Here is a 27,310-nt window from a genome sequence, read left to right on the forward strand (position 1 = left end):
ATATATATAGTATATGTAGTGAATACTATAGATAAAATTAATCAAAAACCAATATAGTTTATCTTGGAAGGAAACCTCACAAAAGAGAAATATGTAGACTGCGACTGCAAAGATAACAACATTTTAGCAATGGCAAAATCAGCACAGGTTTGCATTGCATAGACTGGTAGAATGACGCATTTTATGTCAGTGCCACCCTAAGATATTCTGTCTGGTTGTTATTAGACCTTGTTGCTCTCTGTTCTCACTTGGGACTCTGGTGATGATGTGCTAGACTGATTGGAACATCTCCCAGGCTGTAAGTGGGTCCTCTCACTGTAAGACTGATAGCAGTGACACTGTGCACATTGCAGTCATTGTCTTGCATCCATAATCTCCATACAGTCAGTATCTGATGGTAGACTAAAGCATATCTAGAAGCTTCTATGAAAAATGGGGGCTGTACTCAAATTGAATTATGCCCTTGCACTTTGACATTTCACTCAAGCTGGCCATATGCTGGTTGCATTTTGGCCTTCTGACGCTGAAATTTGACCAGTGTGTGGCTCGGTCGGGATCCCCCACTTAACAAAAGTTAATTTCTCAATTGACTTTTGTCGAAGGAGCCGGTCCAAAAATCTCAGCTGAACAGTGGCTGCAGCAGAAGTGACTGTTTGGGTAACCTAAATATTGATGAGGCTTAGATTGGTGTGAAGCCAGTTTCTCTAAGTTCACCGAAGGCCACTCAACCATCTGACTGGGGAGGCACATTCCCCCGCCGCTATAGGTCATGAAGGGGCAGGAAACACCCCCACCTCAACTGCCCCCATGGATTGGGTTGGGAGGATGGGGGTGGCAGAGGTTTAACCGGGCTTGGTCAAACTCAGGCAAATTGGGTTTGCACAAAGCTCAGCCACATTAACATGGATGGGGGAATCAAGTGAAATGCATAGTGTATGGCCAGCCTTAAGGGTGTATTCTATAAGACTGAATCTCAAAGCCAATGAACAGAGGTGTCCCCTGCACGCCATACAGCCATCCGGACCTATTGATGCTTGAAATAGCGATGGTGCTTGCAGTGATGTCCACGGATGGCGCTGAGCAAATCCAGAGATAATAGAAATGAATATCACCAGCATTTGAGAAATGGAATGAATCCAAAAAGTTATTTTTATTGCAGAGCAACTTCACATGTGCAATATAGCCATTACTATTATCTCTGAATCTCAAAATGACGTCTTATATCCCTCATGGACTGCAGTATTTCCCCACTGAAGGTCTCCTTCTAACCTCCCTGTATTCTCCCATTGAAGACAGTAGTCAACATCTGTCTGGCCTATAGAAGCCAACAAACAGATCCAAGCTTCTGTTCTTCTCCTGCTATCAGACAACCAGAGCTGTGATTCATTGCTGTTGGCAATGCTGACAGTGTGCATTACTCTGTTTTGATAAATAATCCCCTTAGCAGTGAAACTGTAACACCATATTTGTAGCAAAGTCGAATATTTTTGGATTGTGGGATTTTCGGCCTGAAAGTTAATTTGCCTGCTTTGGAATAAACAGCTCAATCCGGCATCGGCTAAGAGCACGCAACAGTTCACTATAATTAGATAAAAGGTCATTACTGAGTTTGTCCAGATTTACGTTATCATATAAAGCTTCGTTCACACATGAGTCGGTTTCCAGTATGAAGAAGGAAGTTCAAAGAAGTAGCAGAAAAGGTCTTTTTAGCTAAGTTTTTATAATGTACCTATGTGCATTGAGGCCCCATAAACACTTGCCAAACGCATGAACCTGCAAAGTGTTTTGCCGTGCCTGTGGCGCATAAGCACGGAGCTGCCCGTTCATTTCAAGGACTGCCTTATGCATGACAAGTGCAGCAAAAAAGCTCACGCAGCAGTTAAAGCTGTGAAAGTTGCATGTTTTTGTGCATTTGTTGTGCAATATTGTGTGCACCAAGATGTGCATTTGCGTGCCGCGTTTGGGGGTGCCATTAACAAAGAATGGCACCACAAGTGAGGCACGTACTTGTGTGAACGTGTGCAAAATCGTACAATTTTGAATGACTGGCAAGTGCAAATGAGGTCTCTCGTGCATTAAAGCCACTTTATGTTAAAAGGTCAGGTCACCCATGACTGATATTTCAGTGGTTGGTGGAGTTTGACAGTTTCGAATATCTCTTGGGCACTCTGTTGGTATGAGGAGTACACACTCTACACACCTCCAGTGGCTCCAAATCTTTATGTTGGTCTTTAATTTATTTTATATTGGGGAGAATGCAAGCAAGATGAGTTGAAACACTCAAGGTGAGGGAAGAAAACTCCCAGTACCAGTAGGAAAATATGACAGGGAGATCTCAGTGTTGGGTTATCCAAGACATAAAAAGCCAGGAGTCTGATTCAGACCGCCAGATACCACCTATAATTATAATATCACATTTTGGTGATCTGACCCTTTTATTAGGGATGCACCGACACCGGTTTTTCACCATATATCTCACCGATAACGAATACCGATACCCAAAGTCCCATTAAGGAAGCTGAGCGGTGAGTCATTACACGACGCCCGGCTTCCTTATTGGCCGTGAAGCTGGCTCTGTGCTCCCTCGTCAACAGGTGACAAGGAAGCATGGAGACGGCTTTCTGGCCATTTAGGAAGCCGGGGTGCGGGTAATGACTCCCCACCCGACTAATCAGGAAGCTGGGCGATGAGTCATTACCGGCCCTCACCTTCCTGACTGGCCGTGAAACATGCTCCATGCTCCCTGGTGATGAGGGAGCATAGAGCTGGCTTCCCGGACAATCAGTAAGCCGAGCAGCATGTAATGACTCGCCTCCCAGCTTCCTGATTGGTCGGGAAGCTGGGCAATCAGGAAGATGTTTGGAGGTTTTTGGTATCAGAATAGGCATTTGGGCGAGTACTCGGTATTGGTACCGATACGGGTATCGCTGCATCCCTACTTTTATATTACTTGAAATGCATTTCCTTCAAAACATACTGTCAAAAGTACTTCCACATATGACCTATGGTATTTATTTTTTTTGTACATACCGGAGTCTAACAGCTTCTTATATTGACCACTATGGTGGCAATGGTCATCACACATGCAGTGATAATTAAGGGGGTTCTTGTGCTCTTTTTAAGTTTTTTGTATTTAATATATTTGAAAATCAGTGTTGGGAAAATTCCAGGCTGGGTGGGTACTTCCAAAACTGAAGAGTGGATGGGAATAGAGCCAGGAACTGTGGCAGGAGGACCTCATTGCTGAGCTCCTAAGATATTTACGAAGTCAGCAGCTGACTGAGCTCACTGGACTTTACTTAAGCTGAAATATTTCTTTTGGGTTGAGCAACCCTTAAACACTGAATGTAAGTTAATACAAAGCACTTTAACCCAGGTACATGCTGTTAGTCTGAATTACGAATAATGCTGATTATAAACATGGGGCAATTTTCAAGCAATTTCAACCACTTTCATCCAGCTTTCCATCACAGAAATGGGTCAATGCAACCTAACACCAACAGCTTTGATTGGTTCATGTTTTTTATAGAAACTGTTGCCTGCAGGTTGCCTCAATCACCTTTTTGCAGTCAAAAGCTGGTGGAAAGTGGTTGACATGATGTGAAAATTGGCCTGTGTTAATGGCCATTTAAAGTTGGGTATACACAGCTAGAATTTTGTACAAAATGTCAGTCATGCTGTGCTAGCATTTCCCGACTTAAAGCTGGAACAAATTATAGTTTACACACTGCACTATGTATGTAAATTATCACTAAAAAAGTTGAGTTGTTAATGTGTGGAGGGCTGCTGCAAAGTATAAAAATCTTACATTGCAGCATGCCGTCTCCTGCACATGACGCCAGCCTTCTGGACGCCTCATGGAGTGAGGGATACATCTCGAGCATCCTGGCGCTGTCTCCTGCACATGACGCCAGTCTTTTGGGCGCCACATGGAGTGAGGGATACATCTCGAGCATCCAGGTGCCGTCTCCTGCACATGACGCCAGTCTTCTGGGCGCCACATGGAGTGAGGGATATATCCCGAGCATCCAGGTGCAGTCACCAGCACATGACACCAGTCTACTGGGCGCCACATGGAGTGAGGGCAGGGGTGTCCCGAGGCTGGGTGTCACCCGGAGCGGAGACCGGGTGAAACCCCGCCTTGACGTCATCGTGCATGCGCGGTCGTCTTATTGTGCTGATGGACACTGACAGAGAGAGGAGGGGACATTCACCCAGCAGGATGAGGTAGGCCGCAGGGGCTCCTCCTCTCTCCTGACACTGTTGGGCTCTCGGTCCGTGACCGAGTGCCCGATTTTTCATAGGGGGTGACACCAAGATGACTGTCAGTTATTTTGGTGTTACCCCTCCAATGGTGGCACCCGGGTGCGGGTCGCACCCCCCCCTTGTGACGCCACTGAGTGAAGGATACATCTCGAGCATCAAAGTGCTCCGGTCGCATCATCTGCCCCTCCTCACTACTTGCCCAATCACAATATGACTTGTATTTTTCTTAAAGAGTACAAGGCTTTCTGTGATTGGAGGAGGAGAGATGATATCACATCCCCGCCCCTTCTCTCCTCCAGCCACAGAACGCCTGTGTACGTTCAGATGTTGGAGTGTGAGCTGCTTAGCAAACCAATTATGTCAGTAAACTTGCAGGTTTTGCAGGTGCATTGTTGCTACACGTCTGTGCATTTTCCTTAGTAAATCAGCCATTTTGACTTCTGCAATGCAGCCAGAAATTTAAAACACCAAAACTGCTGTTTGACTGAACAAGGAGCATGAACTGTAAATGTTAATGAGGGTAAAGATGGCCACACACTTTACAACCTTCGCACGACTTTCATCGTGCGATGGTTGTAAAGTAATTAAAAGCTCGTACGATCTGCCCATCTTGGACAGGGGGATCGTACTTGTGATCATCGCAAGCCCGCCCCGCTGAGGGGAGGTCTTCTGTTGATTCCAATGCCGCAAGTGCAGTGTGCACCTGCGCACACCGGCCCGTGCGGCATTTGTCTCCCGAGAACGCCACTAACCCGCCGAAAATCGCACGATTCTCGGCGGGTTTTCAAGCCTGCTCGGGAGACAAAAGACGTGCGACCGTACAGTAGAAACGGTCGCACGACTTCCATGCACCTGCCGATTATCGTACGATCGCGGGATCACCCGCGATTATCGTAAGATAATCGGCAGGTGTATGGGCACCTTAACACAGTCATTCCAAAGATTGTGCATTGCCTTGGTCTAATTTTCATACAGATATACTGTTAGATTTTTTTGTTGCATTTTGAATACATTTTGAGAAACTAGGTCGCGTACATTTGGGATATTGGCACTGGAACATCATTGTGCCAGTGACGTCCTCAAGAGCATGCTGGAAATGTCACCACACAAAGAAATCTTTTAGCCCAGCCGAGAGCAAAACAAATGTCATTTGCCCCTCTACATAAAAATAAACACTTATTTAACCATTTTTGTGGCAGGGAGCAAGTAATTTTGATTTATTTTTTAGTACTGTTTTGTAAAATATATATTTTTATGTTATAGTATTAAAAAAAAAAAATCCATAAAAATAAAAGTGCTTTTCAAAATGAAACATTTTTATTTGTCAATTTTCTTAAATTAGTGACAGGCGTTTGTAGAATTGTCTCGTGGCATCTAAGTATCTTTAAAAATAATATACAAATGTATAAAACATATAAAAAAAATATAAAAATGAATACTTATGTTTCAATTTGTATTGGTTTTTAAACCATGGTGTGACAGGAACTGTATTTCTATTAGTTTTTTTAATATATGTTGTTATTTTTTGTTTCTTCTATTTTGACACGGTAGAATTTTTTTTACACTTCGTTTTTTTTTTTTCTTCATACCATATTTTTTTTCCCTGTTTGCCCTCCTCCTTCGCCACTTTTCCAAGCAATCTATCTTCTCTTTCTTTCATTCTCGTTTCCCCTCACCCCCTCTTAGGCTTTGGTGAAGTGTTTAGAATTCAACAATAGACCATGTGACTGCCTATGAGACACTCTTATTGTGAAGTAATGCTCAGGATCCTGCCCCCACCCCCCCCTTCTTTGTGCATTTTCTCTTTCCAATTCTGTGCCCTCCCTATGTAACCCTGTGTGTGCCCTGTTCTTCTCCTGTCTCTCTCCCCCTCCTCCTGCACTGTTCTCTCTTCCTTACCCTTAGTATGTGACCTTTCTCAGTTTATGGTGCCCTCTGGGACTTTTTCTTTTACACCTCCTTCCCCTTTTATTTATAACAGTGGATCAACTGATAACATCTCGGCTATCTTCCTCGCATTATGTTTTTTTAAATTTCTTCAGCCGTATTGTTGTCTGGCCAACTTTTGTGTCTTTGCTCTCTATACCCCCCCTTCACTTCTGCATATATCATGGATACTATAAATAAACCTTTTAAAGTGGATGATGTGAAAATTGACCTTAACCATTAAAAATGTGCATGCAGCTGTTTCATATTATTATTTTATTAATATTATTTTTTATTATTATTACAATATTATTATTATTCATTGATTTATATAGTGCCAACATTTTACCCAGCTATTTACAAAATAAAGAGAAACATTCCAGTTACAATACAATGCAAGACAAGAAGATTAAGCTGGCCATGCGAATTTCGCACAGTGGTTCTTACTTTTGGCACCCTTCTAGACGAAATCAGCTGATCGAAGGAGCCGTTTGCAAAAATCTTCGCGCGAATGGTGCATGTAGCCAGTCAGCAAAGCAAAGGAAACAGGAGGATTCCTCCATCAATGCTTATGAATCTGTTCTATTCTTTTTTCGTTCAGCCCACTGGTGTAACGAAAAACAAATACGGTAGAACAGTGTAAGGCCAGCTTTAGATATATGGCTCTGCACATAAGAGGCTACAATCTAACAGTTTTATATCCGAGAGTGCCTGGGAGCTCAATAGCCAGTGGGCGCTCCCAGCTGCAAAGTTGAACATTTTGGCATGGCCCTGCTCCACCCGCATCCCGGTAGCCAGTAGAGTAGTGCGCTTTGCAGGGGGTGCGGGAGGGCTCTGCCTCTGAAGCAGTAAAATTGAGATATGTATATCGAAGTTGACCTCTAAAAATGTAAAAGTCTACACAAAGAAATCATTGACTTGTCCAAATGTACATCAACAATTTAATTTTAAAGAAAAAAAGCTGCACCTTTTATTATTAAGGCCTCATTCACACGGGAATCGACAGCTACGTGCACGGTCGTATCGGGCAGCTCCCGGGAAGGACAGGTGCTGCATGTGATTAGTACGCAGCCTCTGTCCTTTTCTATGGGAGTATTCGGCCGTACGCGGCCCTACGATCACCCGCCCTGCACGTCTGTGGGGGCATCCGTACTAGTACACTGACAGCATCCATCCTGTCTGCGTCCGAGCCAGGAAACCCGCACCCGTATGGACCTGCACTTGGGGGGAGCGTAGGGCAGCGTATGGCGGTGTACACCCATAATGAAGGACAGGGGCTGCGTACTAATCATACAGCACCTATCCTTCCCGGGAGCTGCCTGATGATTCCCGTGTGAATGAGGCCTAAAAGTGGTCCTTGAGTTTCCAGGTAAGTGACTTCATCTGAGATGATGCCATCAGTCTGCTGCAGGGAAGAAGAAGCATTTCCTTAGTCTCCTTTCCCCATGATCATTAGGGATGAGTTTGGGTCCATCGCTATCATGGGTTTGCGGCAAGTCCCCAAAGATTTGCAAAGTGCGTGAATCGGGACCAAATATAAGGCCGACCTATAATACATTCATAGTGCATAGCCTGTGCCCCTGGTCAGATGAGTCACAAAAAACAAAATGTGGTGGAATAGATAACCCAGCCCACTTTCTTTAAAGGAGCCATATTGTCTGTGTGTGTGTTAAGCAGAGCTGGCAAATAGTGATGGGCTCGGGCGTGTTCGCAGCTCCACGTGCCGAGCCTGCCAGGAAGCTGACAGCGCCGCAGCGCCAATCACAGGCATGGAGACATTTTCCGATCTCTGCAGCTGCCGACCGGGATAATGTCTCAGTACCTGTGATTGGCGCTGCGGCGGTGTCAGCTTCCTGGCGGGATCGGCACGTGGAGCTGCAAACACGCCCAAGCCCATCACTACTGGCAATTCTGTGTAGGGATTCTGATTAATTTTTTTATTTTAATCATGTATATTTAATTTATTCATTTTATATTGTATTCATTCATATTTAATTTATTCATTTTATATTTTATTCATGTATTTAATAAAATAATACATATTTGGTCATGGGTGCATGATACCAAGGGCAATATCTAGCTTCCCACTCCTTTTGCCTGACAATAGCTTGCTTATCAGCCCTACAGCATTGGCCAGCATTGAATAACAAGATCCCCCCCATAGGCTTTAATGGGGTTTGCTGCAAAATTCACAAACCGAACCCAGGCAAATTCAGTCAGATCGGATGCAGCAGTAGCTAACCTGAGTCTGACATTTGGAGACACCGCCAAGAACTGCACAGTTACCAGTATCTCGGTCCACCAGGACACCAAAAAATGCCGTTATGTATTTAAAACATTAAGCAAGCTTTTTAAAATGTAGATTGTGTAAATACCTAAATTTGCCTTGATACCTGACAATCTCAGTATTTAAACACTTAGACTAGGAAAACGAGGACCAGGACTGTGAACAAATCAGACATTGCTGCATTGTGCATGTCCTTATAGTGCTCATACTGGCTGGAGGAGAGAGCAGAGCGTGCATGTAGATGACCTTATTGGTGCGCTAATACTCTTTCATTGTCAAGTCAGCAAGCTGGGGTTCATTTTCTTGATTATGTTGTACGTCTGTACTTTGTGGAGCTGAGCTGCTTATGCAGTATGACGGGGGTACTTAATCACAAGAGTATGTATTCAGGTGTTTGCTTCGACATTAGGATAATTTTTGACACCTGCTCTTGTGTCAGGTTTACTTTAATAGGACAAATAGCATGCAGATCAGCAACCCCTAGAAGTCAGCCAGTGCCCATCTTTCATCTCTTGACTGATGTATGGGTGGCTGTAATCAGGCTGATGATTCCGTGTCTTCTCGGTATCATAATTATCGTTAGATGAGCAGCTGATTACATTCATGTTGTGGTTATTTTCTGTGACTTGTATGTTTTCATTAAAGTCATGTGTCATTTCTGATTGCAAATTCTATCCACGAAAATGACTTTCAGATTCTGCCTGCTGCAGCCTGCGTGTGATCTCTTGAATTGATAAACACTATTAGAAACACGCGTTGTCAAAGAGACATTTTCTACATGCTGGGAAACCATTAGTGAAGGCTACAATGAAATGGCTTGCTACTTGTAATTAATCATCGACCTGCCTCTTGCTGATGGTTAAGAGGTACAGGAAAATATGGGGGTGCCAGACTACATGTTGAGAGTTCCTGAAGAGCTTACAGTATTTCTTCATTTATGTCAATAGGTCAAGCCAACATGTTTAAGGTTCTAATGGGCACCCTTCATCAAGTTGAAGCCAACATGTTTAAGGTTCTAATGGGCACCCTTCATCAAGTTGAAGCCAACATGTTTAAGGTTCTAATGGGCACCCTTCATCAAGTTGAAGCCAACATGTTTAAGGTTCTAATGGGCACCCTTCATCAAGGTCAAGCCAACACATTTACGGTTCTATTAGGCTCCCTTCATCAAGGTCAAGCCAACAGGTTTAAGGTTCTAATGGGCACCCTTCATCAAGGTGAAGCCAACACATTTAAGGTTCTAATGGGCACTCTTTATCAGGGTCATGCCAACACATTTAAGGTTCTAATGGGCACCCTTCATCATGGTAAAGCCAACACATTTAAGGTTCTAATGGGCACCTTTTATCAGGGTCAAGCCAACACGTTTAAGGTTCTATTGGGCAGCTTTTATCGGGGTCAAGCCAACACATTTAAGGTTCTATTGGGCACCTTTTATCAGGATCAAGCCAACATGTTTAAGGTATTAATGGGCCCCCTTTATAAGGGCTTAAAGCCCATCTCAGGGCAAACAAAAAAGTACCCTTTTATTGGGGCTACCACCTCATTGCAAGGAATAAGTGTTCATTTTTGTCTAGGGGCTGGAGTAAAGTAAAATTACTTACCTGAGTTCTAGACCGTCCCTACAGACTCCGGTGGTCTAAGGGTCACTGACATCATCACATCTAATGCAGGTTCCATGGAGCTGCACCCTACAGCCTCTTCTCCTAAAGGTGCCCATACACTGTGCAATTATGGCACGATAATCGTGGGAAATCCCGTGATCATACGATAATCGCAAAGTGTATGGAAGACGTGAGACCGTTTTTACTGTACGGTCGCACGTCTTTTGTCTAGGGTGCACACTAGAAAACCAGCCGGAAATCGTACGATTTTCGGCTGGTTTGAACGGTGCTCGGGAGACAAATGCCGAACGGCCCGGTGTGCGCACGCGCACACTGCCCCTTCAGCATTGCGGTCATCGGAAGCCCACCCCTCAGGGGGGCATGGCTTGCGATGATCGAGAGTACGATCTGCCTGTCCAAGATGGGCAGATCGTACGTTTTTTAAATTACTTTACAACCATCGCAAGACTAAGGTGCCCTCCTTGAGGAGGAGGGGATACCCTCAGTGAGGAGGATGGGCCGCAGAGACTTTATTCTATTAAAATATCATATGATTTTACCTAGGGATGCACCGATAACGGTTTTCCGGTATCGAGCAAGAGTACCGATATTTTTTTTTCGGTACTCGCCGATACGGAATACTGATACCGGAAATCCCAAGGAAGCCAGGCGGCGTGTAATGACTCACCCCCTGGCTTCCTGATTAGCAGGGAAGCCTTCTCCATGGAGCCGGCTTTCTGGTCAATCAGGAAGCCGGGCTCTGTGTAATGACGCATGGCCCGGCTTCCCGATTGGTCGAGAAACTGGCCAATCAGGAAGCCGGGCAACACGTCATTACACAGCACCTGGCTTCCTGATTGGCTTGGAAGCTGGCTCCATACTCCCAAGTGACAAAGGAGCATGGAGCTGGCTTACCAGCCAATCAGGAAGCCAGGCAGCATGTAATGGCTCGCTGCCTGGCTTCTTGATACCGGAAGTATCGGGCTAGGCATCGGAGCATTTGGGCCCAAATACTCGGTATCGGTGAATCCCTAATTTTACCCCACCAGCATGTGAAAATACGAGGCCACTCAGAAAAAGCCTGCATATTAGTCTGTTATGCAGGCTTCCAGTGGAGATTACAAGAGCCCATTTCAACACACATTACACAGGAGGACTGTTGTCATGGTTTGAAACTCACCCTGGGAAATGCCTAGACAGAATTTGGTGCAAAGAGGCTGTAGGAGATCAGCAGCACTGAGATTCAACAAAGGATAAAAAAAAGGTGACAATACATATTTTTTATATTGATATTGTTTACGATGCACAGTGCTTTGGCAAAGAAACTGTCATTCAGTTGGGAGTTATACTGTATCTCATCACTGGACAAATCTCAGAAGCCTGATCGCCAATTCTCTCTTTAAAAATTGCAGCTGGCGCCAATATTTTGAGGTGTGCATCTGATTGGTGGCTGTGATAAATCAGGTATTTTTTAAAATCAGCGTTTGAGTGTATGAGAGACCGTATGAAGGTCACCAGCAAGTGTGTTCCAGGATCAATTACAGACAAAAAGGAGTCTAAGGCTGCCCATACACCTTGCAATCATCGGACGACACTTTGGACGTACGGAAACGCCACCAAACGTACGATCGACCAAAGTTTTCTACCCTGCTGGTTAGCCAAAACTCGATCGATTGTACAGTATTTGCGGTTGTACACTGCCCATCAACCTTGCAAATATCGGACGAAAATGCGATCGCAAACTAAATCCGTTCGATATTCGTAAGGTGTATGGGCACCATAAGCCAGGGCTGGAAAAATCCCAGAAGCCAGGTAGCCAGCTCTTCTTAAAAATTACAGCTGGCACCTAACTTTTAATATTTTCTTTATTTATTGTCCATGGAGCTGGCTCCTGAATTCCATATTAATTTGTCCCCCTGCAACTATTTTAGGGTGCTATTCTTTGTATGGGGACTGTATAATGTATTGCAACTCCTACACTCCTAAACACAGACCACCTCGGACCTATTATTGGTTTCAGTTTTGGACCAGGTACATTATACACTCATATATAGAATAGGAACACATTTGTGACTTGAGTTGTTGGCACAGTCACCGAATGGTGATCATGAGATACCTGCTCAGGCTTAACATGCTTGTACTGTAAAGTCTACTTTGCTGGCTTCAATGTCTACTGATAAGAAAAATAAACCTGGATTGAGTATCCGGTGCTGGGAAAGTTTGATCTTCCCTAGTGATTATTCCTCAGTCTTCTTCTAGATTTTCCTCCCCCTCCATCTCACTGCCCTGATCTCAGTACGGTGCCCCTTCCAGCACCGGCCTCATTATCTACGCAGCCTCTGCTCCACTGCACTTCCCTGTCAATTTTCTGGATCTCCTCAGCATGTCCCCATTAGGTTGACAGCCCCTCCTTCTCCGGCCCTCTGTTGATTTTTGCAGCCTGATCTCTCTGCACCTGTTAATCTTTAATCCTCATCATTTCTCTTCCTCCATGAAGGGAGAGGCCTCACATGCTTCACGACCCTCTCTGCCAAGAATTCCGGCTGTCCCCGCTTTTGCACGCATGGTACCCGTGGCACGCACCCCCTTTTTTTTTCCAGCAACCCCCTGTTTTTTTGTTTCAAGAGGAAGCTTGTACGTACTCCCTTCCCCCCTTGATATTTAGAGATTCCCACAGTCCTTTCCGCAGTAACAAAGAAAGAGGGTGACTACCTCTTATTGCTGACAATGGCTTTTTCTGTGACGGGGAGGACACTTGTACCTTTCCTGTTGTATACAAATAACCTACATAGCTGTCAATATGTTAAAACAAATTTGATACTTTGCAAGGGATTTTATATATCTCTGAGACATAGGTCTCATTATATCTCTAATTTAGCATAGAAATTTTCTTTTCATCGCATGCAAAATGTTGTTCTTGATAAAAAAAATTGCATGTAAAAAACTTTTTTTAATTAAAGTTATATTCTCATCAAAACTGAGAATTAGCTTTATGATGCACAGAGGGAGCATATCCAGTCTGGTGAGTAGCTCAGTCTTTCATCCAGAAATTGCTGTACTTTACTGTTTCCCTAGACTCCTTTTTGGCTGTAACCTGGTGATCCTGGAACACACCTGCTGGTGATGCTGGCACACCCTCCATTGCTGCCTCACACACTGATACCGTGAAGTTAAAAAATGCCTATTTTTATCACACACACCAATCGGATTCAAACCTGCCTTGGACATTACATTTTTATAGATTACGCAGGGAACGGACTGAAAAGAATAACATGCTTTAGATGCTCCTCATCCTGTAAAGTTGTATATGCTTGGGTTACACAGGATCAAGGTAAACTGAAAGATCTTAACACAGGTAAACTGTTTACCTGCTAACAGTAAATCGCTGAGTGCTAGTTCACACCAGCCCCAGTGCGTTATGGCCAGAATGCACTGGATCGCATCCTGGCTGGCTCACTTTGTTTGGGGCGGGAGGGGGCATGGAGGTGCGTTGAAGTCAATGGCACCGCAGCTCACACCCTCCGGCTGCAGTGCGATCGGCCGCACCCGAACGCATGGCACATCAATGACTGTGTACCGCATGCTGCATTCTGCATGCACTAATTTTTCTGACTGGGCCGGAACGCAGGCATCTAGTGTGGCTGATCGCACTGCGGCCGCAGGGCGTGGCTGCAGTGCCATTGGCTTCAATTCACCACCACTCCCCCTCCCACCCCAAAACAAAGTGAGCCAGCCGGGATGCAATACAGTGCGTTCCGGCCATAATTGGGGACGCAACGCACTGGGGCTGGTTTGAACTAGCCCTGAATGCATTTAATTGTTGCCTGGAATTGCCCTTTGGCTCAAACCCCTTCAAGGCATAAATACATTAGAAGAAAGGAATGTAGGTTGTATACAGTATTGTGATACTGGTATAAAGCTGGCCATACACCTATAGATTTTTCAATCGGAAATGTTCATCGCTGCCAAAAATTCTCATTTGATTCTAGCTCAAATAGCCCATCATGCACAGCCCAATGTCGATTTTAGCAATACTAACTTCCCAAATTTCATCGATCGACAGAACGGATTTTCATTTGCCCATGTGCAGTGCTCTTGCTGTGATTTTTAACGTACGAAAACGCCACTAATCCATCCATTTTCGTACAATTCGAAAAACGTTTTCCAGCCTGACCGATCGAGGAAATGCGTCCAGAAGTACAGTCATTTAAATCGTTGGGTTCCCATCAACTAATCGATTATCGTTCGAAAGACCATTCGTGGACAATTTCCGAACGAAAATCTAGTGGGGTTATTCACTATTGTGCTGAAGGATATAGCTGTAGCATTAGCTGATCCTTTAGCTCTCTTCGGCCGCCGGAGCCTTTCGATTCAGTTGAAGCGAAGGGCTGCTGTATGGGCTATTCACAGTAGCCCATACAGCAGCCGAAGGCAGCCCAGCCAAGCTGAAGGCATATGCTTCGGCTCGACTGAGCCAAAGTGACAGCTGAAGCAGGGTGAACAGCTGGAAAGCTGTCACCGCTAGATTCACCCTTTTTTTTTTCTTTTTAAATATTTTTCTTTTTTTTTTCTTGCTATTTTTTAAAAAAATGTACATTATTTTGCAAATTTTTTTTTTTAAATATTTTACTTTTTTTGCTATTCTGTTCAGTACCGTGGAGGTACCGAGCAGAATAGCCGAGCCGAATGCCGCTTGGCGGTATTCGGCAATATATACTCACTGCCGTTCGGTCCCTATGAGAATAGGGGCGAACGGCAGCGAGTGAGCTGCCGGAGCTTTGGCTCAGCTGATCCAGATGTTGGATTGGCTCAGTCAAAGACCTTCTGTACTTCGACTCAGAGCATGTTTGTCTGTACTTCGGCTCAGAGCATGTTCGTCTGTACTTCGGCTCAGAGCATGTTCGGCTGTACTTCGGCTCAGAGCATGTTTGGCTGACCGGAGGCAGCCGATGTACAGCTGATTTTAGCCGATGTACAGCTGAAATCATCCGTAAAAGCCAGAACTGAATAGCCGAACAGCATTCGGCTCACTTTACATCGGCTGGGTTATTCACTCGGCTGCCTTCGGCAGCTTTGTGAATAACCCTCTAGGTGTATGGGCACCTTAGATGAAATTAAAAAAAAAAACAAGAACATTTCCAATCTACAAAACCTGGTTCTGTTTCAGGAACCGTTGGCAATAATTCCTCTGGATTCAACTTTGGTTGTAGGCCAGTTCCAGTGCTCATGGTAATATGTCTGCGTCGGTCTGCTCTCGGTCTACCTTCAACAAATTCTTGCCTACAAAGCAGTTAATAAATCCTGCAGCTCCTGGAAGAATTTAATACCCCCTCTTAGAAATAATCCCCAATCCCTCTTTCATTATCAAGTAAGCAGCCCATTCTAGTGCTACATGCAGTCTATCACAGGCCTGCCCAGTGTTCAACCAGGGGACAGAATACAGAAAGGAAGGCAAGAAATCGTACTGATGTTAGCTTTTTTCTTGGGTTTCATGTTTGAATGTTAAAGCTGAACTCCAGGTAGCACAGCAACGGATACAGAATGTATTATATAGTATAATATTTATAATGTAATGGAATGTGTATTAATTAAAAAAATATAACTAGAATAAATACCTGAAATTGATTTAATTTTGGCCTCTTGCAAACGTCTCTATATCAAGACTGGGAGAAGGGGCAATACTGGGGGCCAATCAGGTATCCTGCATGCACATGTGCTAGCAAGCAATATTCTGACAGGAGGAGAGAAGGGAAGAGATTACCTCATCAGTCTGTTGTTGCTCTTTCATTTGCCAGTTAGAGGCCAGGGCAAAGAGGTGACCTTTAAAAACTATAACTAATCATCTGTATAGCATCACTGAGACTAGGAGAAGGGCTGTACTTGGGGCCAATCAGGTATCTTGCATGCACATGTATCTTGAGGACAGGATGGACAGGTAGGTCAGCTCCCATACACAGTACATATTTAAATTGTGTGTGTTAAATTCCCCATAGTGGTCTAAAGCTGGCCATAGACGGACTAATAGTAGTGATGTCCCCCATTTCTAGAATAATCCGGCCATTTCTGATTTCCTAGGAAGTGGTAATAGCTGGTGAGTGCCTTTGGAGTTTGTAGGAGCTTATAGTGTACATGTAGATTTTCCAAATTGCAACTCTTATAACTGACCTCTTCCAATGGTGTCAGAGATCTTTTTGTCTGTCTCCTTTAGGGTGACCATAGACCTGCAATGACAGTCACTGGATGGAGCTAAATTCTGACTTTGCATTGTGACCACATTCCAACTGAATGTCCAATTGAGGTTGGAGGTGCAAATGCCTGCTATAGAAGCTGAATGGTAGAATGGAGAGGCACTCAGATGGGTTTAGAGGAATGAGGTAGATAAACCCACACAATGCGTAATGACCACATGTAGTACACACAGCAGACAGGAGGCGGGGCAGTGGCACGAAGGCTTCAGAATGTTAAGATCTGAAAAGGTGGTGTTATTCTCTTAATGCATCCAAACAGCATAAGAGAGATACAGGAATGTGAGCAATATAAACTGATATGACATCTCGGTAGCTCTGTATATGTCATGGATCTAGACATTTTGCGATCTGCATTAATAGGAAGAGCAACTGTATAGGAAATGTTTTCTACATCATGCCAGCATATCATACAAGGGTTGGATGAAGAGCAATGAACCATACAAAGTAACAATTTGAAGCCTTTGACGCCGGAATTTTTGAAATGTCAGTGTTCACTAATTAGATGGGCAGATGGTGCACTTACATGAAAAAAACGAACCCTACGCCAGGCTCATTGTGTACCTTTGTTTTTGACCTAACACTGTAGATGAGATGAGCAAATATAAGACCAGTGACAGGTTTTCTGTAATTATTAACAGCATGGGCACCATGCCCGCCTGCCCACTGGTGCTCATAGCAACCAATAAGATCCTTTTTTTTCCTTCTCTTATACTGAGCTGGAGGCCTAAAAAAGGGATAACATGGTTGGTCATCACATGAACCTTTATTCATTCCTTCTAGAGATAGCTGTCCACATATGCATGAGCTTTCAAGATTTTATTTAGTTACAATAATTTTTTTTCAGAACACATGCTTTATGTGTTTTTCCCCCCTGGCTCTATTGCATTTTTCATTAGAAAATTAGGGAAAAATTTGATTAGTGTTTCTGAAATTCCTATTGCATTTCCATCCCAGTTTGATTTATGAAAGAACCAAATGTTTTGTGCTGCATGCTGTTAAACCCTTAGCGTTCATTCACACCTAAGCAATTTGAAGCCTGTTTCCAGAAGCACTTCAACATTTAATTCTTAGCTTCTTATGTTATTCTATTGTTCCCATTCACAACTGAGCGATGTGTTGTCACTCAACACTCAGAAGTACAGGAGCTTCTTTGGGGCATAATCGCACGTTTTTGGTCTCAAAAGACTTCAGGAGGAGCGCCTGAAGTCTGTGCGTCTTTTGTGTGATTTCACAACTAATATGTTTCTCCTTAAGGGCCCATTGACACCAGCATCTGGTGTGCAGTATCCCACCACAGTGCCGAAGCGCTGATCCCATTGCATCGCACGGTGTTCTTTATTTTTGTTAGAACTTTATTAAAATGTCACAAGTGACATTTCATTCAGTTCTACAGGCACAGTGGGGTGCTAGGTGGTTGTACTGAATTGCATCCCATTGCGTTGAAAGCCTTGTCTTGCGCTGGAAACAATGGCTAACACAGCTCCAAAGCAGATGGTGTGAATGGACCCTGAGAGAAAGCTCCCCAGTAGACCACAGACCGCAAAAAATAACCTGATAGGCGTCTCTAACTGTATCCAAAACAAACAAAAAAAAGGTTCGGCTATAAATACACTTTAGGAAAATGACCACCAATTCTGCGATCTGCAGTGCGATAATATTCATCTCATACTTTGACTTTCTCCAGTTCAGTTTTAGGATCAAAAACGACTTCTAAAATTAACATTATGAGCAGCTCATTATTTCAAGCATTTTGGCATGGGGGCAGGCTAATCAATGGGGATCAATTGTTGTATATGTTGTTTCTGAATTTATTTATTAGGAAGAAGAACCCAGAGTAACGCAGATGCCACCATAGAAATATTTAAAATGTGAAAAATGGAAAAAAATTATCTGCTTGTATATGTCACTCTCTCACCAGCCAGATTTGTGAGGTGTCCCTCCTTGGTGACAATGGCCCTACAGAGTGTAAGCCAGCAACTTGCTCATCCAGCTGGCATGGGAGTGGCCCATACAAGCCAGTATTTCTATTAACTGTTGTCTCCCGCATATCAATCCTGCTGCTGGTGCCAGTGACAGGATTGCTATTGTGACATTGGTCTAAGGGTGTGCAATAACCTATAATAGGTCCTATAGAGTTTCAGTCAGAGAGAAAGAGTCTGAATGCAAACAGCGTCTGCCCTGCCGTCGTTTTTGAAAACCCTTAGTGCTCTGTGAATCCGGTGTCATGTCAGGTTTGTTTATTAAACAAAAATGTTATATACGTTGTAAAATACAGATATAAAATGTCTAAACCTAAAACAAAATTCAAATAACATTCATCAAAAAAACATTATAGTTTCCATTTATATGTCTGTGCAGAACACTATTCTGAGCTGAGCCTCGACCTTCCTCATTTACATATGGCTCTTTCTATTTCTAAATCAAGGACTGCTGAGAGCCTGTCTAAATTATTTCTCTATAATTTCCCCTGATAGCGTTAGAACTTGCAGCACAGTGGGTGGCGATATTTCAGAAATAGGGCTACCGGCTAAACGAGCTTGGCAATTTGTAAAATGGCAATCTCATCACGAATGCGACTTCTCGCAGCGTTATGCCACTAATGGATCCTTATTTGCAACGGCCGTGATTATATTATGTAGGGAACACATATATTCTCTGCACTTCTTTTGTTGGAGAATAGGGAAGTTAGAAATGAACGGGCGGCAGTTTTTATTGTTCCAAGGAAGTTTAGCAGACTAAAAGGGACTAAATATAGTAACAGGAAGTAACAGGTTAGGGACGCCCGATGTAGTAACATAGAGGAGCCCCCACTTCCACAGTTCCTTAATAGGCAATTACAAGTTTTCACCTTGCTTGGTTTTGAGTGCTTGGTAAAAATAAAGACTCTCCGAGGGAGTCATTGTCATTTAAATAAAACCTGGACTATCGCTTTCTTTCTAAAAATGCTACTTGTCTGGCTGTTGTGCTGATGTGATGGTTTCAATTCTGTCTCAGTCATTGACCTGAAAACATAGAAGAGTGACAGCAAAAAAAATACAGGGTGGTCCATCAGGTCATTGATATTTAGATGCCCGGGTTAAATTTAGCAGTGCTAGCATGCACCAGTTAACTTAATAATAACTCTATGACTAATTTGCATAAGTAAATATCTTTAGATTTTTAAAGCACATATATGGCTTTCATTTGGTACAATGTTTTTTTTTTTTTTTATGATTTGTCCTAATTATGGGCTGCCAGATGCAAAAAAATATAAAGAAAAATTTTTTTAAATTATTTTCTTCATATTTTTTTTAATTTTTTTTTTTTTTTTAAATAATGCAACCGTATCTAAAAGTGTACACTATTAAGTAGAAGGCAGTGCAGATCCCACTGCAGCCTGAACATGGTGGCGTTCATCTGCAGGCTAAAGTTTTATTTTGTCAGTGAAGCCTCCGGCCTGTATGTGATTATTATGTCATAGCCGACATTGTAACGACTTGATCAGGAACATTCTATCTGGATCCCGATCACCGTTGGGACCCCAAATGTCAGTTGACAGCTGGGTTTGAGAGCTAGAAACTGCATGGAGTTTTGGCTTTCAAAAAGGAGGGCATTTACTAATGTATCCCCAGCATGGGGTATGGTGCTGGGGAACGTTCATAAACAGATTGTGAGAGGAAGAGGTTAAAGATCAGTTCCATGCTACAGTGGCAAACATGGCAACTGTGCCAATTTCAGAAAGTCCTCTACATTTACCTTAATCTGATTTTCATGTTGTCCACTGCAGCCAGGATTCACTGTGTTCTTGGTGTGAACTGCAGCCTCTGGTCACATATAGAATTGTAGGCTCAGGATCAGGGGCTCCCAGTTTTCTGGTACAAGGTAGTTTAAAGTAGTGGAGTGTAGTGTGGTTATGCTTGAATAGAAAAAAACAGGAAGGCAGACATTGTCCACTGAATACAATGCAAGACTTAATTTTCAGTTTTAATGAAAGCATAATGAAAGCTTTTAATTCCTGCCCTGCTACCCAGATTCAAAGCCTCAGGTTTGCACACAACAGACTGACTCTGCTTGCTCTTCATCCCGGATCATACATCTACATCCTGTATTAAAGGGCATCCTGGCCTCAAAACTGCTAATTAATCGCCACCTAATTATTCAACCACTGCTAGCAACAATAGGGTTCGTACTAATAGAGCATGGTTTGGTGAGCACGGCATGGCAGCAGGGAGAGTTTGGTATGCACACGTGAATGTGAAGTCATGACTCGAGATGAGCAAAATGAACCATAGGAAAACAGATTCAACCTTGATTGCATTGATTACTCAATGCAGGATTTAGCAAAATGTCATCAGATGGTACTAAAAAGTGTTTATATATTTTAGCTTATGGACTGCCTAATGTACCCTTTTGTCTTGCTAATGTACTTGCCCATCCTTTCCCACAATCAATCAGCAAAGGTTGGGTCACCAGGCAAAGAGTCCTTATAAAGCATTATAGTGACCATCGCTTTTCTAATAGTATTGGTATCGGGCACATTCTTTGAAGGTTATTATCAGCTAAAGTGAATTGCTGGCTGTAGTGCTTTTACTTAATGTTGTGATGGCATCATTCATTGCATCCAAATACAGTCCATTTTCCAGCAGCTTTTATTCATGACACTGGTTCCCACTGTAGGCCGTCACACATTTTTTTACGTAAGTGGCAACAGATAAGCAGGCTCAGTTATGGGATCTGTTGATGACTAATGTCGGAGTTAGTGAATGAAAGTGGAAGTTATAGAGACAGAGTTAGGAATTTTGGGACTATTTTGTTGAGCGCCCTGCATGCTAAGTGGCCTGGTGTGGCACAGCTTTCCATCAGGCTGCTTGATTACCTGCCCTAAACTTTCTTCACAAGAGAGTCTTGAGCATATCAGTCTTCGGAGTGCAAAACTGTACTCCATAAGTTCAATAAGTTTACCTTTTATGAAAATGTCTCAATACCGGGTAAGTAGCAGTTTCAGCTGTTGCTACCTGAAAATGATATTTTAATCATGGATGGACCCTGTTGGACTGAGGCAAGTGCTGTATTCTTATATGTCTTGGCTACTCCAACCGTAAGATGGTTTTGCATGCTCAAATCCCTCCTGTTTTTTTTAAAAAGAAGCAGAAACCCATATAATGGCCATAGCATATGTGCAGACCTTGGAACCCAATGGAGGTCCAAGAGATTGTCAGGTGGTTTAACCCTCTAGTAATCACAAGACTTTGAAATATCAGTTTTGGGGGAACTATTTAATAAACAGATCAAAGGGCACCACCACCAGTGTCAAGTAATGTCCCACCACCAATCCCTTTCCAACCACCAATCCCTTACCCATTTGCATTATGTTCATAAAGTGTTAAATAAAAAACACATTGACACCTATTTTCATGCAAATTATTTATTATAACAAGAAACAATACTCTATTTTTCCCCAGTTTACAAAAAAAATTAAGGAAACTAATCGGGGTGAGTTTTCAGGTCTCATCATTTGGAAACTTTGTTCCCGTATTCTTTACAGTGCAGCTACTATGATTGAATGGTTCTCTTTTGAGAATTATTGTAGTAGTCCTAAACTATAAACTCATGGTAGATTCCCACAGTCAAGTTACTACTCTGTCAATGTCAATTACTATATGCATTCGGCAGGAACATATGTAGTTATTTTGCAGTAGTTGGGTGAAGAAATGAACCAATCGGAATGTGGGAACTGGAATGTGGGACATTTGTTCCATATACCAGTGCTGTTAGGGACCCTTAAATGAAACATGTATCAAGGGGAATTTGTGGACTACCTCTGATGGCTTCAATCTGAAAATAATATCTGTTACTGGCCTCAATACATTCTGAGATGCTGACCTGGATGAAGAATGCAGCCAGTGAAATCATCGGGCCATTCACACTTGTGTGATACATGAACGTGCAATGTGGCACCGTGCGTTTCTGCAATACACAGGTCTATATGCTGTGCGTTGTGGTGTCCTTCATTTTGAAGGCCACTTCAAGGCAGTGTACAGTAGATGGCAACACACCACAGCAAACTACTTGTACCATGCAATCCAGTGTGCAGTGTTTGCAATGCAGTGTGCTGCCTTGCCAAAAAACTTAATGTGTGTTTTTTGATCCATTGTGGTACATTGGCAGCCTTAATGCAATGCATTAATGCACCACAATGGATTGCTAACATGTGCACGGGCCCAAATGGATGTCAAAACTTCTAGTGTACACATTTATTACCAATACATGACTTGGAAAGTCCTGAAGGCAGTAGTTTAGGACAACAGCAAGCCACCTAACATTTTCAGAAGGGGCAGACTCCATATTGCAGGAAATATTTCCTCTAAAAGAACAATTTTAGGTGGAGGTCTTTTCAAAATGCTTGCTGTATTTTTTGATTTTGGAACAGTGTTTGGCATTCTGCTGTGTCTCCAATAACTTTCTTTAGCTTGAAAATGAAGAAGAAAATAGGCTGCATCCTTGACCTGTAAAACCCTCATCAGATCCTTACATCCGTACCGAGCTTTTGCTGAAGTCACAGTACTCTTTACATATCATCTGACATAAGTCATTAAAAGATGTCGGCATCACTGTTTTCTTAGAGACTTGTGTTGCCCATAGCAACATACATTCAAGCAACCATTTGATATAAGTTAGAAAATGAAAGGAAGATTCTGCTTGGTTGCTATTGGGCAATGCAGGTACTTTTTCATGTGCTTGTTATATTCATGAGGCCCTTTGTGCTGATAACCATATGATTCCCTCCTGCAAGTGAAAGCCACGCCACACATTAATATGAAGCAAAAAGTAAATCAATGTTTTCCCCAAAATAGATTAGCCAAAGTTGTGACTGACAGCAAAATAAAAAAGATAATACTGTTATGCCATTTATACATTTATAGGGCTGAGTTGTGTATCTAGCTTGCTGTCCACTTTCCCACATGACCAGAAATAGAAAAATATTTGCAGTTAGAAATAGCAAAACTGGGTTAAGACCGTGAGACTGTTTTCCTTTGATTACTTTAACCTGTCATTCAAAGCATACAGCATACTCTGTTCTCAATTATTGTTCTGTGAAACTCAAAATGTGGTCTTCCTGTATTAAATGTGTCCTTATTGCTTGCAGTGTCAAGTCAGATTCTTCCCTATCATCTTCTAACTTGCATCAGAAAAATCTAAAGTAAGGAAACTTTCTCTTGGAACAATTTTCTTTCTTTAAATCAGCCTTCCTCAACAAGTTTCTTTGAACACTAAGGTTCCTCCTTTGGTTGCTTGGGGTTCCTTGAGCTATGTCAAATTGATCTCCCACCATGCTGACCACCAATGTAAGGAGGCATTTCTTACACAGTTACATAGTTAGTCAGGTTGAAAAAAGACACATGTCCATCGAGTTCAACCGAACCGATCTTCACTGACCACAGACGTTACAGTCACCATTTTCTCATTATTCACCATTATTATCTTTCATTTCAGTTGCAATTGTTGTTGTAGAGAGAGGAAAGGGGGTGTAAGAAATATCTGCCCTTGGTGTCAAATACAATAAATGTCACATAACTTATCCTTTAATTTAAAACTTTCTACATTGTACTCATCAGTTTAATGTACTATTAGCTGTAGGTATAAGCATTTTTAGAAGGGGTTCCCCAAGACCTGAAGATTATTTCAAGTGCCCCACTTGAGTAAAATAGTTGACAAGGCCAGCATTAAAGCAAACATCTGCGCTTGCTAGAGAAAACAACAAGTCTCCCCCGTCCCATACCCAGAAGCACATACCCTCCTGTGGACTCCACTCAGCTGCTAGGATGGGGAAAATAACAAGTACTTCTAGGTATGGAAGAAAATATGACTTTCTCCATGCAACAGCAATGGTCTAACCACCAAGAGATTGTGTAATCTACGACTTAAGTGACTGAGTGACTCTTAGTTTACACAAGGTGGCTTTGTTGCTGCTGGAGGGGCAGGACAGTGAAGAACAGGTATGTGCTGTGGGGGAGAATTAAAATGAACAAGTTGGAAAATAAAAGTCGTTGGTGGAAAAAAAATTAAAAAGCAGGACCTACAAAAGGAGAGGCTTTATAATCACTTGTACCTCCACCCATTCCTTGCATCTGTTCAATAGCTCAGATCTCCTGAAGAATCTTCACATTCAACACTTCCATCCAACTTTGTTTCCAACTATATTCAGTGGTTCCTTCTTTTGATTCCTACATCACTGCTGTGCCCTGTAGAAACATAGCAGGCAGTGGAAGGACCTACAACACACGGTGGAGGGCCCAGGCGTAGAACACTCTCCAAAATGCGTTGGATGTGAAGAGGCTGCTGCTCTGCAAGAGAACGTATTTGGAGCAATAGGCAGGGGGACAGATGGGTATAAATCCTCTTCTTTTGCAGGTCCTGCTTTGTGAGGGTTTTTTAAACCAGACAACAGAGTGCCCTTTTGCTTTTTAAGTACGACAATTTGAAGAGCAGAAATTAAGCAAAGTCAATACAATATATGGCTTTCTGTTTATTTTTGTCTTTTTGGCCACCTCTGGACACGTTTGCCCTCTACACACATTCAACACTAGAGCTATAAGACGAGGGCCCCATAGAAAAGTCTCAAGGCAAGTCTTAATAGCTCAAGTAACACAATCTTAACATAGCCTTCAACTTTGTTTAGTGAAGGTTGTTGATCGACTGTCTATACAATGAGATTAGGGTGCTAATGATGTACATCAAATTTCTGACTATCATAGTTCTAAAGACCTGCCTCTGGACGCTGTTGTCAAAAAGACAGACAGAGGGTAGTCACCAGTATTGCCAGCTGATCGTTTCCCCATTAATGACGGTCGTGGCATCTCCAAATCTCTTGAGTCTAGGGGGGTGATTTACTAACCTAAACACACGCACGCACCAGGTGCGTGTGATTTTTACACAGCAAAGCGTATTTATCAACCAAAAAGTCTCTATAAGCATGTTTCCACTAATGCCATATATGGAAAAATCATGCGCATGATGCATATATAATGCTGCTTCACAGTGGTTAGCTAATGCATTTACATTCCCGCATTCATCAACGCAAGCAACACAATGTAGAGCTAATTTACACAACATCACCTTGCAATTCAGGGCAGGGCTTTGCACAACACATCTGCTGGGTGTGTACACACTACAAAGGTGTTTAGATTCCACCCATAGATCATGCTGGGAGGGAACACACTACAGAGGTGTATACATGTTCGTGGTGTGTTTATAAGGTTAGTAAATAAACCCCTAGTAGTCAGAGGTAACAGTGCCTCAGATTTTAGACTACAGTTATACAGCTATGCAGTTGTATGTGCAGGAGTGCCTAGGTATACTCACATACCAGGAATTGTACTGCTGTTTATCAGGAGGAATTCCAGACAAAAGGAGGACTTTTCACACTACTGCTTATGCACAGTTAACATTTCTAAATGTCCTCTACAACATAGCAAATCTTCGCTTTTTTAAATTGGGTGCAATTTAAGGGTTTCTGTTCATGTTTATGAACATGTGGTCTGTACCAATATTATGTACCCAAGTGGAATGCTGGGAAATTGACAAGGGTCTAACAATAACCATAGCAGACCATTTCTTCCCAGGCTGTCTCCCTCTTGCTACTGCCATTACTAGGATCATAAAAGTTCCTGTGGGCCCTCACCAGAAAGTCTCCAAATCCGAGACTCCTGAATCTTCCATTTTGTTCACAGGCCTGAGGTTGTTAAGACTGGTTGTTAGGTGCAACAATGCGTGAAAACTGCACTAAAATGAGTCTGTCATGCGTTTTTAGCTCCCATTGAAGCCCATGGGGCCAAAAACATGCAATTCTCCAAAAAAAAGCACCATTGAATATAATGGGAATGTTCGTGTTGAGCATAGTCACATTTTTGGCAAACACACAATTGATTGCTTAGGTTTGAATAGGGACATAAGAATTGCCTTGCAATTTATTTATATGTGTACAAATGTATTTATTTTTATTAGTGATACCTGAGGATGTTTCAGGCCTCCAAAAAGGGATGACAGTTTAACTAAATATGGAAGTGCTTGTATATTAGGTTTATTGATTCTTTAAAACATCTTGTCACAAGTCTCTGGGGAATTAATATGTGTGCTTTAGAGTCTTTGCTATTCACAGGCGAGTTACTCATTATCAATTCAAGGTCTGGGAGTTGAGAAAAAACAGTTTCAGATAGCCAGTAATCAAGTAATCACCGTAAGGGCCTTGTAGACTCTGCGGTCATAGTCGAAGTATCCTTATCTGACGTGGAAAAGTCATTTTGTACATATAAACATAAAGGTTTACTTTAAGTGACACAGTATAAAGAACATTTCTGATAGGCAGAAAGCAATTAAATTCGGTTTCTTTGAATTTACTGAGGTCAGTGAATGATGAATTTTGATTACTTGCTGTCTGTGAATGCAGTTCTGTCACATTGTATTTTGCTACCAATTATTTTATTTTATGCATTCCTTGCATTTCCTTCCTGTGGGTACTCATATTGCTTCTTGCTCTTTATTTTACATACCGTGAGTGTCACACAGCAAAGCCTGACCTTTCCATGTGATATTGATCAATCCACACAAGCAGTATCTCTTCCTGTGTAACCTTGTGCCTGGTGCACATTCGTCCTATGCGTTTAAGTAGCCTGGATAGATCCAGGTAACCTGAACACTGAACACTGCACAGTGTAACTGGCTCTGTATGCTGGTGTGTCTATAGTATGTGTTATGATGTTCTCTACACTAGGGTTGCCACCTGCCCAGGATTCACCCGGACAGTGCGAGATTTGAATGCTGTGTCCAGGTTTCATGGCAGCAGAAACCCAGACACAAGATGTCAGGCAGCCAGGGGCAACCAAAATTAGGATTGGGGCTACTCGACTCCTACTGAAAATAGTCTCAACTGTGATTTTTACATATGAATGGGCGACGCTATTTACATATGCATAAGCCACGATTCATTCTCCCCAAAAAAT

The 27,310-nt window shown here is 42.6% G+C and overlaps 1 protein-coding gene across 1 annotated transcript in view; it reads left to right on the forward strand.

The window, feature by feature from the left end:
• Positions 1-3,816: 3,816 nt before the first annotated feature.
• BCAM (basal cell adhesion molecule (Lutheran blood group)) overlaps positions 3,817-27,310 on the forward strand; it is a 71,995-nt gene continuing 48,501 nt past the window's right edge. Inside the window, exons 1-3 of the mRNA XM_018561328.1 lie at positions 3,817-4,078; positions 9,427-9,941; positions 16,159-16,174. Of these exons, the coding sequence (XP_018416830.1) occupies positions 3,817-4,078; positions 9,427-9,941; positions 16,159-16,174 (793 nt within the window). The remainder of the gene's footprint in view (positions 4,079-9,426; positions 9,942-16,158; positions 16,175-27,310) is intronic.

The sequence above is a fragment of the Nanorana parkeri genome, unplaced genomic scaffold (genome assembly GCF_000935625.1).
Source record: "Nanorana parkeri isolate BGI_ZX_2015 unplaced genomic scaffold, ASM93562v1 scaffold517, whole genome shotgun sequence".
Classification (NCBI taxonomy): domain Eukaryota; kingdom Metazoa; phylum Chordata; class Amphibia; order Anura; family Dicroglossidae; genus Nanorana; species Nanorana parkeri.